General features: G+C 47.2%; 5 protein-coding genes across 10 annotated transcripts; 2 read left to right on the top strand and 3 right to left on the bottom strand.

Moving 5' to 3' along the window:
* Window positions 1-1154: 1154 nt before the first annotated feature.
* Window positions 1155-5325, bottom strand: yata (N-terminal kinase-like protein yata). Its single transcript, XM_036819484.3, has 9 exons — window positions 4390-5325; window positions 4107-4330; window positions 3643-4048; window positions 2934-3576; window positions 2663-2827; window positions 2433-2578; window positions 2248-2376; window positions 1779-2187; window positions 1155-1658 (listed from the first exon to the last, which is right to left on the bottom strand). The coding sequence occupies exons 1-9, from the start codon at window positions 4768-4770 to the stop codon at window positions 1531-1533; spliced, it is 2631 nt and encodes an 876-aa protein (XP_036675379.2). The 5' UTR covers window positions 4771-5325; the 3' UTR covers window positions 1155-1530.
* A 441-nt stretch (window positions 5326-5766) lies between these two features.
* ATPsyngamma (ATP synthase, gamma subunit) lies at window positions 5767-7031 on the top strand. The gene is made up of 2 exons (XM_036819530.3): window positions 5767-5898; window positions 5952-7031. Exon 2 carries the CDS (start codon window positions 5976-5978, stop codon window positions 6867-6869), a length of 894 nt encoding a protein of 297 aa, XP_036675425.1. The 5' UTR covers window positions 5767-5898; window positions 5952-5975; the 3' UTR covers window positions 6870-7031.
* Window positions 7032-7326: 295 nt separating this feature from the next.
* Window positions 7327-9523, bottom strand: IntS11 (integrator complex subunit 11). The gene is made up of 3 exons (XM_036819529.3): window positions 9165-9523; window positions 8118-9092; window positions 7327-8055 (listed from the first exon to the last, which is right to left on the bottom strand). The coding sequence occupies exons 1-3, from the start codon at window positions 9376-9378 to the stop codon at window positions 7451-7453; spliced, it is 1794 nt and encodes a 597-aa protein (XP_036675424.1). The 5' UTR covers window positions 9379-9523; the 3' UTR covers window positions 7327-7450.
* Window positions 9524-9775: 252 nt separating this feature from the next.
* On the top strand, window positions 9776-13303 carry Wdr24 (WD repeat domain 24). Of its 2 annotated transcripts, none has more exons than XM_017081984.4 (8): window positions 9776-9988; window positions 10047-10686; window positions 10748-11080; window positions 11138-11219; window positions 11280-11435; window positions 11494-11952; window positions 12012-12197; window positions 12260-13303. In XM_017081984.4, the coding sequence occupies exons 1-8, from the start codon at window positions 9871-9873 to the stop codon at window positions 12614-12616; spliced, it is 2331 nt and encodes a 776-aa protein (XP_016937473.4). In that variant the 5' UTR covers window positions 9776-9870; the 3' UTR covers window positions 12617-13303. The 2 variants fall into 2 exon arrangements, with proteins under 2 accessions (XP_016937473.4, XP_016937472.4); XM_017081983.4 differs by having other exon boundaries at window positions 9777-9988; window positions 11135-11219.
* On the bottom strand, window positions 13012-15457 carry Gnpnat (glucosamine 6-phosphate N-acetyltransferase). 5 transcript variants are annotated; one of them, XM_070996091.1, is made up of 6 exons: window positions 15179-15457; window positions 14192-14399; window positions 14005-14132; window positions 13858-13919; window positions 13584-13803; window positions 13012-13247 (listed from the first exon to the last, which is right to left on the bottom strand). In XM_070996091.1, the coding sequence occupies exons 1-6, from the start codon at window positions 15179-15181 to the stop codon at window positions 13206-13208; spliced, it is 663 nt and encodes a 220-aa protein (XP_070852192.1). In that variant the 5' UTR covers window positions 15182-15457; the 3' UTR covers window positions 13012-13205. The 5 variants fall into 5 exon arrangements, with proteins under 5 accessions (XP_070852192.1, XP_016937476.1, XP_016937474.1 ...); XM_017081987.4 differs by having other exon boundaries at window positions 14192-14402; window positions 15179-15456; XM_017081985.4 differs by lacking the exon at window positions 15179-15457 and adding an exon at window positions 14751-14896 and having other exon boundaries at window positions 14192-14402.
* Window positions 15458-15491: the final 34 nt, after the last annotated feature.

Below are 15491 nucleotides of genomic sequence, written 5' to 3'. Positions count from 1 at the left end.
TGTTTTTTTTTGGTTTTTTTAATAGTTCATTACGCTAATGTTAAATTTGCTGAGAGAATTTGTTGTAAGAAAATGAATGCCAATAAGTGTGAAGAAGGAGGCGGGGGCAGGGGGCGGGGCATATCGGGCTGACGTGGATTGGAATCGAGTTGCATTAATTACAAATATACATATGTGGCGTTTGCTCCTGGTGCAAACAAACAGACGCGGCGACAACAATGAGATTTCAAAAAGTCAACATTTTTCATTCCTTATTTTTTCGTATTTCCTTCCTTTTTGGGTTATTTAGTTTCGTTTGTATTTTCAAAAATATATTATGGAAAAATTGTACACTGATATTGAGGTATTGGAAAAAATCGGCATATATGTTAGGTATATGTATAACTGTATCTGTATCTAAATGTATGTACAGGACATTCAAAAAGTGTATCGCTACTAGTAGTTTGACATGCAAAAAATGGCGCTTGGTGCTGTTCTTAGGTAAACTTGGGTAAAATTCGAAAACTTCGAAAACTCTTCAACGGAAAATGGCAAGAAAACGAAAAAGGTAAACCTAAACCGAGAGGAAAACGCATTCCTGATCGTTCCTATTTATGGCAAACTAGGACATCTATATAACAAGTGCAATTCTACTACAATTAAATGTATCTCTGAAAAGCTTTAAAATTGTTTCCTTCTATAATTGCTTGCGATTCTTGATTTCTGTTGTTTCTATTTGGTTGGTTCTATATAATTCGTTTCCCCGTTTATTATGAACTATATAAAAATATTTGTTATTATTTATGTATTAAAATTCACAATTTTGGTTACGCTCCATTCGCAAAAATACGTTTAGATTTTTTGTTAAATATTCACTTTTCCCTTCAGCGCTTTCTAGAAAATCGAGCATGGAATCCATTAAGTTTTTTCAGCTTTGGAAAGGGGCGACTAAAATGAATTTTGAAATCACACACACGCACAACCCCATTCACTCTTTGATAGTAGGATAGGAAAAGGACCTCATATCCACTCACTGATATCGATTATCCCCCATTGCTCTGACATTCACGCTCAAGGACCCTCCTAGTTAGATATCCTATCTTCGATACGTTTTCTCCTTCTATACTCGATTAATAAAAGTATAAATTTGAAGTAATTTACTAACTACTGGTTGGTTGGTTTGTCATTTGCTTCATTCGTTTTTGGTTTTATATAAATATAAATTACAGGTTTTTAATTACAGTGCTTTACATTCGGAAATTTCGATAGAGACGCTGAGAATATATTAGCTAATATCGTGCCAGCATTAGAAATACAATACGGCTATATTTACGGAATCGAAATGTGGTGGCTAGAGACACTGAGATTGCATTTAATGCAATAACAAGTACCCAAAGGTAACACAAAGCACACACAGAGCGGGAAAAATTGGGAGCGGGACAAGAGACATACACGCACGTACAGAAATATACAAAATACACTTTGGGCTTAGATGTAAGAGGGAAATAACAGCTGAATAACAATGTCGTCGCTGTTATCCGCTGATTACTTTTAAAGCTTTTTGGCGCCCAGCTTCATGGGACCGCTCGCCCGTTGGGCGCGTCGCGCCTCCAGTTCCCGCTGCCGCTGCAGCTTCTTCTCCTCCCGCTTGCGACGAGCCTCGTCCAGTTTGGCATTTCCTGGAAAAACAAGGTATATTAATTAGTTACCATTCACTAAACAGTTCATTATAAGAGTATACTGATGATGAATATCATATCTTAGTACTACAAAAATTTACTGATTATCTTAAAACTCACCAAATCCCGATTCATCCAGTGGTTCAAACTCCCCGTCGGCCCACGAATCGCTATTCCAATTGGCATTATGCGTCGAATTATTCAAATGCGACGAAGGCGGGCTAATGTTATTGCAATTGGCAGTGGCCGACGTGGGCGACGTATTGCTGCTGGATAGATTGGGCAGCTCCTTGGGCCGCAGCATCGATTGCTTCGACGGCGAGGTGACGTGTGAGTTGAGCTTGGCCAGCGGCTCGATAAGATCGTTCAGTTCGTGCTGCTGCAGCTGCTGCTGATGCGGATGCTGTTGCTGCTGATGTGGCAACAGAGGACGCTGGTGCTGCTGACTGGATGACGTGGTGGATGATATAGATTGTCTGGCCAGCTGCTGTTGCTGCTGCTCCTGCTCCGCCTGCTCCTCCTCCTCGCACTAAGCGGAAGACAATGGAATAAGTAACTGAATTTGATGTTTTTTAGACTACGATCTTACCGGATCCTCTTCAAGACTGCCCCACTCCTCGTTGTCCCAGCCATCGCGCACTTCGCTCAAGGCATTGGCCGCCATTAAGGCGCCATTATTGGAGCTGGCTGCCAGCGGACTGCTGGGATCCTGAGAGGTCTGCAATTAATCAAGCATAGTTAGCACTTTTCTCATGACATTCAACTAGCACTTACATCCATTTCGCCCCAGTTTTCGTTGTCCCAATCGTTGTTGCCATAATCAGAGGCCGAGGCGGAGGTGTCATTGCTTTCATGCTCCAGCGACGTCATTGAGGTAACACTACTTGTGGTGGTCGATAGACTGCTACTCGATGGTTGCTCTACACATACGGAAACAAGGCAAATGGAGGCCAGGTTAATTGCATTGTGCAAATTGCATAAGCGAGGCGAATATATGTACTCACCAAGCGACGCTGGCTTGGACAGATTGCGTCCAGTTAAAGGCGGTCGTGGTCGCGACGAATCACTTTGGCTGCGATAGAACTTGGCTGTGACGGCCGTCACCGCCCATCCCGCCCAGGTGGCCGCCGCATTGCCAATCGAGGGCGTGGCCGTGTGGACATCCGCCTCTGCAAAATAATAGTTCGAATTATTATATGTCCCATACCTTATGCTTCTCCTTTCCTTTGTTCTATTACAAAATAGTATATTTTTAACAGAATAAAGATCACTCACCCATCGTCTCTCGCAAACTGGGATCCTCGGATACCTTCTCCAGTTTGCCCAGAAATCCTCGGATGGTTTTGAACGCCGGATCGCGCACCGTTTTCTCCGGATCGACGCTGAGGGAACACAGAGACGGCAGCACCCGGTTGGCCACCTCGCTGAGCAAAAAGTACTGCTGTGTGGCGGCAAGCGCTAAGACTCCCGCCACTCTTGCGGGAGGGAAAGGATCCCGCATGGCGCGAATAAAGGCAGAGACCAGCACACGCTGGCGCACCTGCGGATGCAAGTGCGGCGCAATCTTGCCCAGACACACCGTCGTATTAGTGCGAATTCCACCCTGATCGTCCCGCGCCTGCAGCCTGGCAAAGTGACGCAGCACCTCCACATTCAGATTGTTGTAGTTGAGCTTGGGCGCCAAATGGATGATCGACTTGACCGTCTGCTCGCGTATGGTGGCATTGGTGTCCAGGAATCCGTGCGCCACCTGGGGAAAAATCTGATCGTTGACCACCTGTGGCTGCAGATGCGCAATGAAAAGATCCAGCTGCTGCAGCAGGCGCGATCGCGTCACACGATCCGTGGAAGCAAACAACTTGACCACACATGGCACAATGCGTTTCTGGTACTCCACCTCGTCCAGCAGTTTGCCCAGCTGCAAGATTACAATTCTCAATGAATACTCATGTGTCAGATATTGTGTATCGATTCAATGGACAACCTTAAACATGGGTGCCAGCACCGCGGAGCCCGCATCTCCGTACTCGTAGGCTGTTATCAGCTGTGGAAGTATCTTGTGCCTGCACACATTGTCCGGAAAGTTGTCCAGATGCGTGGTCAGGCCGCTGAAGAAGCGATTCTTCTCCGCCTTGTCCTTGATTTGGATTTCCTCCAGGAAGAGCAGTGTGTCCACCAAATCGTTCTTGAAGAAGCCTCCTGGCTTGCGGCAACGTGTGATTATGTCCGCCGGATTGGGGCGATTCGAAGGCGAGGCTCCCACTAGCTCGCAGTAGAGCGATTGCAGGGATTTGGGTATGTGTTCAATGTCCTTGAGGTTGGAGCGCTGCTTAAGCACGCCGTTGAAGGCCTCCCACACCAGACAGCCCAGGCCCCACATATCCACGGAACTGGTTTGGTTAATGCACATTAGAATAAAGAGTTTCAGGGATAAAAAAATGTATGTACCACTTGGTGGCCGCCTTGAGCTTGCTCTGATCGTTCTTCTCGGGTGAATCGTAGACCTCCAGGGTCACGGGAATTTTGGCGGGCGGCATGGGATTTCCATCGGCCGCTGAGACATACTCCAGACTGCCCAGTTTCCACTCGCCAGAGGCATTGACGAACACCGACCAGGCGGAGACATTGTTGTGTCGCAGATTGCCATCGTTGTTGAGGAAGGACAGGGCGCGCTGGAAGAGATTATAGATTAGCTAAGATTGCTGGAAGGGTGGTTTCAAGATAAACCCACAGTGATTTGGAAGATGCCCCAGGCCAGGTAGAGGCCCTTCTGGAGATTATCGCTGCCCAGCTTGGCAAAGTAGCTTCCTAGCGGATCCACCGCCTCTGTGGCCACATAGAGCATCTTGTCCGTCTCCAGCGAGTCCAGATACTGCAGGATGCTGGGATGACGCAATGTCTTGAGCCGCTTCAGCGATGCCTTGGCCAGTTCGCACTTGGTATCCGATCCACTGCGGATGTCGTAGACGAAGACGGACACCTCCTCCTGGGTGGTCTTCCTCTTGGCCTTGTGCAGTGTCCATATGGAGTACTGCTCAAAACCGCCCACGGGTTCGCCAATGTCGTAGGGAAAGTCTTTTGAGGAGTCGCGCGAGAAAAACGACCACATCATGTGTTTTGCTCGGCGGCTCAATATTTTGTTACTGTTGTGTCACACCAGCAACAACAACAATTGCAACGCTGCAACTGCAACGGCAACAACAACACTGCGCAGGCAACAAACACACGCACGCACACACGCACACCTTGTTGCTGCTACAAAGGCACTGGAATTTTGGTTGTTTAAGCCACCGATTTCTTGGTTGGTATCTCAAGCCTCTGTCTTTAGCCTCGTCTTGATCTTCGTCATGCCAGTTCTGCTGCTTAGTGTTCTATATATATATTCCTCCGCTGCGCAGCAACAATTTTCCAGCTTTTTACAGACTCGAAGCGAACATACACACACACGCACACGCACAGCTAACTTATCCGCTGTTTTTCGTCCCCAGAGGTCGCATCCCTGGGATCCCGGGAATCCTGGAACGGGGCGATCTTGTCTGTATGGCTTGGCTGCTGGGGCGGGGGAGTCAATTAGTCGGATCGGGCGCTCGTCTCCGTCGAAATATCCTAATCTTTTTCCCGAGTACGTCAGCTTTTTTTGCGTGAGGCGTTAGTGACGGACCAGCAGGAGGCGTGCGTGAGCAGCTGACCATGGGAAGACAAGGTGGCAACTCTGGCTGAAGCTCGGGAAACAAAGTGGCATCTCTGGTTCAACCACCTTATCATTATCAATTACTTATGGGGTTTTAATTTTAATATAACAAGTATTATTGTGTAGAAATAAACTAACACTAAGTAATTCAATTTCCAAATTGGCGCCTTTGTTGTGGTTTCGTGGCTACTTAATTGGATTTTGAAATACATAATATAAAAGGGCGTAGAGGCAAATGTTGTAAGGGGTTCATTATTCAAATTTATCATGTGTATCTAATTATTTAATATAAAATTGTAGCATCCTAAAAGAGTAATGATATTCAATTACTTTTTGCTGAAGGCATATTATTTCTTAGCTTAAAGATTAAAGCTTTTATCCTCTTTTAGTTGTATAAAATATTTAATTTTTGGCTGTAACCCCCTTTCTACTCCCCAGCTCCTGTCCTTTTGCCAGTCACCACGAATAACGACCACCCTTAAACTCAACCGGGTGGCAACTCAGCTCGGTGTTATAACACTCGTTGTGGCGCAGCCAACTTAACGCAAGGTGAGGAAAATTGCCATTTTGCCGAGTAGTGAAACTAAAGTAATTTTTGGCAGGGAATCTTCGACAGCTTCGACAGGATGATGATGCAACGCACCCAGCTCTTGCTGCCCCTGGCCATGGAGGCCACCATGCTGGCCCAGCAGCAGCGTGGAATGGCCACCCTGAAGATGATTTCCATTCGCCTGAAGTCGGTGAAGAACATTCAGAAAATTACGCAATCGATGAAGATGGTGTCCGCTGCCAAGTACGCTCGTGCGGAGCGAGACTTGAAGGCGGCGCGTCCTTACGGCATTGGCGCCCAGCAGTTCTTCGAGAAGACGGAAATCCAGGCCGACGAGAAGGCCGAGCCCAAGAAGCTGCTCATCGCGGTGACTTCGGATCGTGGTCTCTGCGGAGCCGTCCACACTGGTGTGGCCCGTCTCATTCGCGGAGAGCTGGCCCAGGATGAGGCCAACACCAAGGTCTTCTGCGTGGGCGACAAGTCGCGTGCGATCCTGTCCCGCCTGTACGGCAAGAACATCCTGATGGTGGCCAACGAGGTGGGTCGTCTGCCGCCCACTTTCCTGGACGCCTCGAAGATTGCCAACGAGGTTATGCAGACCGGTTACGATTACACCGAGGGCAAGATCGTGTACAACCGGTTCAAGTCGGTGGTGTCCTACCAGTGCTCCACCCTGCCCATCTTCAGCGGATCCACCGTGGAGAAGTCCGAGAAGCTGGCCGTCTACGACTCGCTCGACAGCGATGTCGTCAAGAGCTACCTGGAGTTCTCTCTGGCCTCGCTCATCTTCTACACCATGAAGGAGGGCGCCTGCTCGGAGCAGTCCTCCCGTATGACTGCCATGGACAACGCGTCCAAGAACGCCGGTGAGATGATTGACAAGCTGACCCTCACCTTCAACCGCACCCGACAGGCGGTCATCACTCGCGAGCTGATTGAAATCATCTCCGGTGCCGCCGCCCTCACATAAGCGAATGCTACTACTGTGAGATGATCGAACGGCTCCAACGATTCATAAAGCTAATTGCATATGGTGCCAGGCACCCGGAGCGACGCCTGGAGCCCTAGTAATGTTACACTTTCAAAAAAAACCCCAGAATAAATAGCGTGGAACGAACGAAAATAACTCTAACCGCGGACTCTTTAACTTGAAGTGGGAGGAAAGGAATTGCAAAGGTCTGTTTTTGTTTTCACTAACCGAAGTTATTATTTGATATTTTACGAGTTCCTTTTTAATATTTAAAAGTACTATATGAACATAATTCGAATCTGTTACTAACAGTTTTCGATTGTGTCTGCCTCCCAATATAAATTATAATGAATGTAGTTTGACCCACTTTTGTTTTGTATGGATAAATTGGAAACACTTAGAACAATAACTTTCCAACTCTCATTTATATAAATTTTAATTAAGAATCCTGCAGCCCTTTTGGATTATTTACGTATATTTTGACCGACATTCAAAAATTTCACAAATTGGTATCTACACTTTGTGCTTATCTATGGAATTAAGGCATGGGATTTCATTGGGATGCTTCTTCGTTGCCTAGCCTAGCACATGTTCTGGAGCACATTTAGTATGTAGGCTCCGATGTCCTCGTCCTGGTTGGTCCAAGATATCAAAATGGTCTTCTGCTTGGGATCCTTCTCGTCCTCCTCCACCTTCACCTCCACGGACTCGATGGCTATGGAGCCGTTCTCCTGCATTGTCACCGTCCAGCCGGCCAGTTTTTCTTCGAGCAGAGTCTTGAGCCTTTCGCTGGTGCGGATCATGGGGCCAGGATCGTCCATCTTGACTTTGGACGTAAATCGCATCACATGCCGGTTGATTCCGATCTCCTTGAGGGCATCGGTCAGGTTTTGCAGCATTATTCGATTGTCCTTCATCACGAGGACGCCGTGAATAAGTCGCCTGCGCTTGGGATCCGGCGGTTGGGCATTGTAGGAGCGGGCCTCGGCTTTTAGCAGGGAAACTGAGGCATCGACGGGAATTTTGACGGGAGTGGAGATCACACAGGTTTCGCCATTGGCCGGCATGTAAGTCTCCAGGTTGAATTCGTCCTTGATCTTTGAGCGCAGGAACTTCATTTTTTCGGCTTCCCCGTGGACGAGCATAACGTTCTTTGGCTCACAGTTCTGGATAAGCTGCATGATGCCTGTAAGGTAGAGGGGCTCTTTATATCTATCACTTATACAAAACTAGATGAGTTTTAGCTACCTTTGGCATCGGCATGGGCCGAAAAGCTCATGTACTCTACGGCCATCTTGACCTCCACCACCTGCCGGTTCTCGAACTCCACCTTCTTGGCGCCACCCAGGATCTTGTTGCCCACTGTGCCCTGCACGCAATAGCCTGGCATAATCACCATGTTGTTCTCGTTGGGTGCCCACTTCTTGAAGATTTGCAGGGAGAGACCCGCGTGCAGCATTCCCGGCGTGGCAAACACCACCATGGCTCCGGGATTATCGATGTAGGCCTTGTCAAACGGCTTGATGTGCTTAAAGTCGAACATGTTGCGGTGGACAAATGTCTTGCGGATCTTCTGATTCGTCCAGGTGATGAACATTTTGTAGTAGGTGTTGGCCTTCTCGGTGAGGCCGAGAGCAAAGTAGATGGGGTACTTGAGGTTCATGCGCTCCCAGTAGGTCTCCAGCAGGATGCACAGCTCCTGGGCGCGACCTAGGGCAAAGACGGGGATCAAAACCTTGCCGCCCTTGGCCACGCACTCGTGCACCTTCTTGAGGAAGTCCCTTTCGCGGCACCGCTTCGAGTCCCTAATGGTGGTGGCGTAGGTGCTCTCGGAGATCAGCAGATCTGGCCGGCACTTGTCTATCCAGGCAGCACCCAGATGCCTGTCCGGCGTCATGTTATAATCGCCCGTGTAGACAACGCTCTGGGAACCCACCTTGATCCAGAACATGGCGGCACCCAAAACATGACCGGCGTAGTACGCCTTAATCTCCAGATCTGTGTCCACCATCATGCTCTGGTGGAGAGTGACGGGTATCACCTTCTTCATGCAGTCCTTGATCATCTGGGTGGTGAAGAAGTTGGACTCGCCCTTCCGCTCCACGGCCACCTTACGCATGTCCTCCAGCAGGATGGGCGCTATGGCCTTGGTCGGGTGCGTCATGTAGATGGGCCCCGTGTAGCCCACAATCTCGGACATATAGGGCAAGGCGCCGCAGTGATCTGGAATGCGCGCAATCGATAAAAAAAACGATTAGACCCGGTCAACCCAAGACGAGATAAGGAGACTCTCACCCAGGTGGAAGTGCGAGATAATCACGCAGTCAATGTGGCTGGTGATCGGGCCCTCCGGCACAATGTAGGAGAAGTCGGGGAAGCGGCGCTCGTCGTTATAGCCCATATGCATCCCGCAGTCGAGCATTATGTTCTTACCGCCCATCGAGAGCAGCAGACAGCTGCGGCCCACATCCTGGCCGGCGCCCAGTGGCGTTATCTTTATGTCCGGCATTTTGGGATCGGTGTCCGGTTGACCTGGCTCCTGGCGCCTGCTTTAACACGGCCACTTGTTGCGCAGTTAAATTGAAATTGCCGAAAAAGTCGACCGTGATTTTTGTAAACAGCAAGGGCTCAGAGGTGGCGTTGCCACTCTGCCGGTGAAGACGATCTGGCAACGCCGTGCCTCCCTTAGCGGTTTTTATTGGGGTGTTCCAAATATAATCTATTCGTCTCAAAACATAAACTTTAGAGAGTTTACCGGGTAAGTCTTATTATCTGAAAAAATAGCGAATTTTATTTATAATTTCTTGTGTTCATATTGTTTTTACAAACTTAAACTGATTTATTTAGAAAATATCCTATAATTCTCTTTTCCAGAACACCCACCGCGAACTTTTGCCGCTCACAAAACGGTCATACTGAGCCGAAGGAAAATAAAAGATAGCGTCTTGTCTTATCAAATCACTGTTTTGTTTTCCGAAGGTCCATTTGCAACAGCTCCAGGATGCCTGATTCCGTGGAGGACACCTCCACCATCTCGCTGCGGATCTGCCTGGAAGGACATGCAAATGCCCTGGCCTTGAACAAGGACAACAACCAGATAGCTTTGGCTGGAAGAAGCTGTAAGATTTGATGCGCCAAGGTCTTTCTATAAATACATCACATATGCTTCCCTTTCAGTGCTCAAGGTGTACTCCATAAACAGCAATGGCTTCACGGAATCGTGTAATATGCGCGGCAAGAACCAGAATCTTAGCTACTCTGCCAACGATGTGGCCTGGTCCACCTTGGATAGCAATCTCCTGGCCACGGCGGCCACAAATGGGGTGGTTTCCGTGTGGGATCTCTCCAAGTTTGGGAGGCAGAAGCAGCTTTTGGTCTATAACGAACATGAGCGCACCGCCCACACCGTGACCTTCCACAGCAGCGAACCCAATATCCTGATCTCCGGCTCACAAGATGGCACCATCAAGTGTTTTGATATCCGATCCGATAAGTCGGTTAATACCTACTTCTGCAACTCGGAATCGGTGAGGGATGTCAAGTTCAGTCCACACACACAGAACATCTTCTCCGCCGTCTCCGAGAATGGTACCGTCCAGCTGTGGGACATGAGGAAGTGGGACAAGTGCATGGTGCAGTTTACGGCGCACTATGGACCCGTCTACACCTGCGACTGGCACCCCACGAGGAACTGGTTGGCCACCGGCAGTCGGGACAAGCAGATCAAGGTGTGGAACATGGACGGCAGGCCGGGACTGGAGCACACCATCCACACGATCGCCGTCGTGGGAAGGGTCAAGTGGCGGCCTGAAAGAACGTGGGTCTTGCAAGGCTTTTTAATCACTTATCCGGTATTAATTGTTGTTTATCCCCCGAAGCTATCACATCGCTAGTTGCGCCCTGGTGGTGGACTACAGCGTCCATGTGTGGGACATCCGGCGGCCCTACATCCCCTTCGCCTCCTTTAACGAGCACACGAATGTAACCACGGGGATTGCGTGGCAGGGTAGTGATTCCCATTGCCTGCTGTCCATCAGTAAGGATTCCACCATCTACAAGCATGCTTTTAAAGATGCCACAAGGCCAGCGTTGAAAGCGAATGCCCAGGGAGCCAGCTGGGGCAGATTCGGTGACATCTCCTTTGCCAACAAGATCAAGGAGTATGCTCCAAAGACCAGTGGCGCCTCCAACACCAAGTCCACCAGCTTCATGTGTGTTTAGTTGAAATGTATCCCATTGCTAGCTTTAATGTATACTCATTTTAGAAGTCGCCGGAAAACGAATGTGGCTGGCAGCATTCAGTTCCATTTGGATCATTCCAAGATGTACAAATTCATTGTTAACGAGACGGTTGGTTTTATAATACTTCAGAAAGCCGGTACACATTTTAACATCTGATCATTCTTACAGTTTTCTGGATCTCCCTTAAATGAATCTGTTTCGCGACCTACACAAGAACACGAGAGTTTCATTGGCTGTGCCAGGGAACTGATTATCAGTGGCAAGAAGCTGGCGGAGCTTTGCGAGCACAATGCAGAGGTCTCCAAGAAATATGGGAAACATAATGTGAGAACTGAAGATTATTACTATATCTCCCCTAAACATACTAATGGATTTTTTCCAGGCCACCACATTGTGGAACTTCATCAAGCTGTTCTACGGCAGCAATCATTTTGAGCCACCCTTCGAGCACAGGTCTTCTTTCTCGAATCAAAAGAATCCGATGAACTCCCGACGTGCCACCCAAGTAGCCAGTGACTGGCCACAGCAGCGGAGTGATCTCGGCCAGGATCTCAATGGAAATACACCGGAAACTGCGCACGAGATTGATGTTGCCAATGTGGATGATGATACCCTTGGTGGCAGTGGTGTGGAGCATCCGCCCACCAGTTCAGTGATTCTGTCCGAGACGCAAATCATCAGCGAGATTACCTTTGACAACTTTGAGCTGTTGCGCAATGGGTTTATTTACGTGGGTCCCACTGAATGCGCAAAAGCCCTGGCATTTCCTGCCCTTCATCACGATGTGCAGGCAGCTCGCCCACAATTGGATCTCAAGGCCTCCGATCACGAGAAGTCGCCTGTAAGTTGGGATTACTAAACTAGTTTATCGTTTATCTCATGTATTGATTGTTCTTTTAGCCACCACATGTTCCCACGGTCTTGAAAGTCAGTCATGTTCCGCCCATTCCCATGTGGGAACCACACAAATTCGTTTCCGATGCCCTCATGCTGATGAACGATGTGGGTGATGTGCAAACAGCTCTAACGGTCCTTATAGCGCTGGGGGAAGCTCGGAAACTATTGCCCATTGAGGATGCACTTGTGGTGAGTAAATATACTTAGCTCGGGGTAAAAACTGCTTTAAACATATGGTCTTCCCCTATCAGGAGCACTGGTTCTACACCTATGTGGACCAACTGCATCGCTATGAGCTGTGGAACGAAGCCTGCGAGGTGATCAACCGCTCCTGGCTGAGATCAGTGCAGCAGCTCAACCAGCACTCAACATCCATGCACACGAATTGCGGGGAATGTGGACGCCCCATGGGCGGCAAGGTGGGATGGTATTGCGACAAGTGCAAGTCCATGCAGTCGGCCAAGTGTTGCGTCTGCGGCCTGATCGTCCGCGGCGTGTACGCCTGGTGCCAAGGATGCTCCCACGGCGGTCATATCGAGCACCTGCAGAAGTACTTCGCCAAGCACTCCAAGTGTCCCAAGTGCGGTCACCTCTGCGCGTACTCATGAGACGCGGAGGAGGCTGGGTTCACCCAGCTTCTGCCTCCGATTTGAGCCCCTTGTAAATAGAGAAGTCTTCGGCCCTATAAGTACCTTGCAAAAAACACTAAAGAAACTCGAAGCCACTAGAAACTCCTTCTATACAGAATCAGAGTCCTGGTATTTCGAGGTGCACACTAGCATTTTAGGATTACAATTTGTGGAATAAAATCCTTTACATACCTATACTTAAGAAATAGTTGAAGGTTTAGTCCAAACAAAATAACATCTCTATTTTTTAACAACACTTATGTCTCCCACAAATGTTTGTTTCTTAAATAATTTCAAATTGAATGCCAAATAAAAATGTTGTCTGTTGAAAATGAAATATTACAACAAATCTTATGTTTAAAAGACGATAATAGTTAAATTTGTAAACTTTCCATTCAATTTATTGCTATATTCTTCAGTGTTTTTTGTCAGATTCGGGTTGAGCTTGTAGATAAGTATTATGAATAGTTTATTTATGCGAGTTTATCAAACTTATGGCTACTTGATGAAGGTGCTTTTAAAGGGTAATATAACAACTACCTTTTAAGTTGAGAGTTGAGCCGCACATTCAGTAGCAGAAAGGGGAGAAAAAGTTATAAAATTGAGAGTTCTGTAGGGATTAAAAACAGAGAGCAACATATGTTGCGGTTGTCTTTAACTAAATAACTAATTGTATGTCCTCGCGGGTGGGTGGAAAGCACATCAGGCCCACAAGGACACCACCGCCTGCCAGCGCTGTCCAAAAAATCCATCATGCCCTCAGCGCAATGGAGTTTTGGCAATGCTTTTGCATTATATACTTTTCTGTTATAATCCAATTTTCTGTTCTTGTTTTGCATTGCGCTTTGCGCATTTATAACTTTGAGATGGGTTGCGTACCCACTCAAAGCTTGGACTTTGGAGCAGCGTTGGCGGCTGATTGTCAAGAGGCAAAATCGAGGCTCACAGTTTGGCAGGAGTCGCCCACTGTTCCACTGGAGCCGGCTGAGGTTGCATTCCGCTTTAACGCTGGCCCCTCATCATAGCGAATCGTCATGGAGTTGGAGTTTCCGGGAATGGCCACATAGCCCAGCGATTCGTAGAACTTGATCAGCTTGTCCTTGCAGTCCAGCGACATTTTGTAGCAGCCCAGTTCCTCGGCCAGCAGCGATACGGTGACCACGATCCTGGAGGATATAGCTTAAAATTAGTGTTTCCTGGAAATATGGTGTGTTGCTTACAGTTTGCCCAGTTGCTTGCCGCGATAGGTGTCATTTACCACCACATCTTCCAGGCGACCACGCTAAAAGGATAAAATAAATACATAGGTAAGTCATATGTTCCTTATAAATCAATGGATGCTTCTTAAATTCTAACTATCTTCTTACCACGGCACAATTGTGGATAAACTTGCGCTCGATCACCAGAGATGCAGCTCCAATAATCTCGTTTTTGCGAGTGTCCTCGATGACGGTGACAAAGTAATCTCCACTTGCCTTCATCTGCGAAAAGCGGGCTAAAACAGGAATACGATTAAAACTGGATCCTTTTAACATGTTAATACTTAGGACTTACTTAAAAACTGCGTGCGATTCACATTGCCCACGTGGGTGAGTTGGGATAGCAGCTGCAGGAATCCACGATCGTAGTCCGTGTCCTTGAGAGGACGCACTTTCATCCAGGGCTCTCCGGGATTAGCCGCTGATATGAAGGGATTGAACTTGGCGGGACTGCGATGAAAGTCCAGCTTTAACAGCAGATTGGGATCATACAGATACGTCTCCTCCTGTAAGAGATTATGGAATTTTGGATAAGGGTACGGTAAAATTTTTAAAAACTATAATGAGCACTATAATAGATAAAGGTTAAGAACATTAAAGGGGTAAATCCATATTTACTTGTTTTTCAATTAAGAAATATTTGTACATAGTTATATATATTCAATAATAGGCATTATAAGATGTGATAGATTAGACATGTTTTCTACAGGCATAGTTTTAGTGATTGCGACTTCAAAGATACTAAAGTGTCTACGAGTATTGCATTTTAAACTATTATATGGAATCACTGTGTAAATATAGTTTTTCTGTGAGATTTTATAGATTAGAGATGCTTTCTATAGGCTATCTACTACCGTAAGTTGCACCATTTTCGCAGTGGACTTCACACGTCAGCAAGTGACGCCGGTGGAGGCAAAACTGAAGGTGAAACTCAGTCAACAGGTAAAAAGGTGGAGTCGCGATAACAGGAATGGTATCAAGAACGGGTTTCTTGCACCCGAACCGAGCACTTTTGATTCGTTGGGGCCAACTGGTTTTGTCTCATTTAATATCATTTATTTTATATTTTTGGCGCATAAATTAAGTACTACGATGGTAAACCGGTAAAGTGCGTAAGACCGACGACTAGTATTGATTTAGTTTGTTGTGGTTACAGTCAAGATTAAAATAAATAACGTGTGTTCTCAAGGTCGGTGACTGAACTGCCACATGGTCACGTTTTTTCTACGGTTTTTCTTTAGCAGTGTTTTTTTTTTGTTTTCCCTATTTAAAAACTACTTACCATTATTAAATCTAATGTCTGATAATGAAAGCGAAGCACCAGCTAGCACTCTATCTGAATCTACCGCAACAAATCCAAAAAACAGAAGCGGATGTTTTTCCGGCCACTTTTATCGGTCGAAGTTTCGGAGCAGACTGAGCGAAAAACACAAGCCGCACAATTCACAGAAAGCCGAGCGCTAATTGGCAATCGTGGAGAGGCTCAAAAACCTCTAGAAAAGGTATAAAAACTGCAATCTCAGCGCTAAAGTGACCCTGAAGATTCGACGATGTGAATGTAAACATTTAAACAGCTGATTGCTAAGAGAAATGCA

This window comes from Drosophila suzukii, chromosome 3 (genome assembly GCF_043229965.1).
Source record: "Drosophila suzukii chromosome 3, CBGP_Dsuzu_IsoJpt1.0, whole genome shotgun sequence".
NCBI lineage: Eukaryota > Metazoa > Arthropoda > Insecta > Diptera > Drosophilidae > Drosophila > Drosophila suzukii.
The sequence above is the reverse complement of the archived record's forward strand: the minus strand, read 5'-3'. Positions and strand labels throughout refer to the sequence as shown.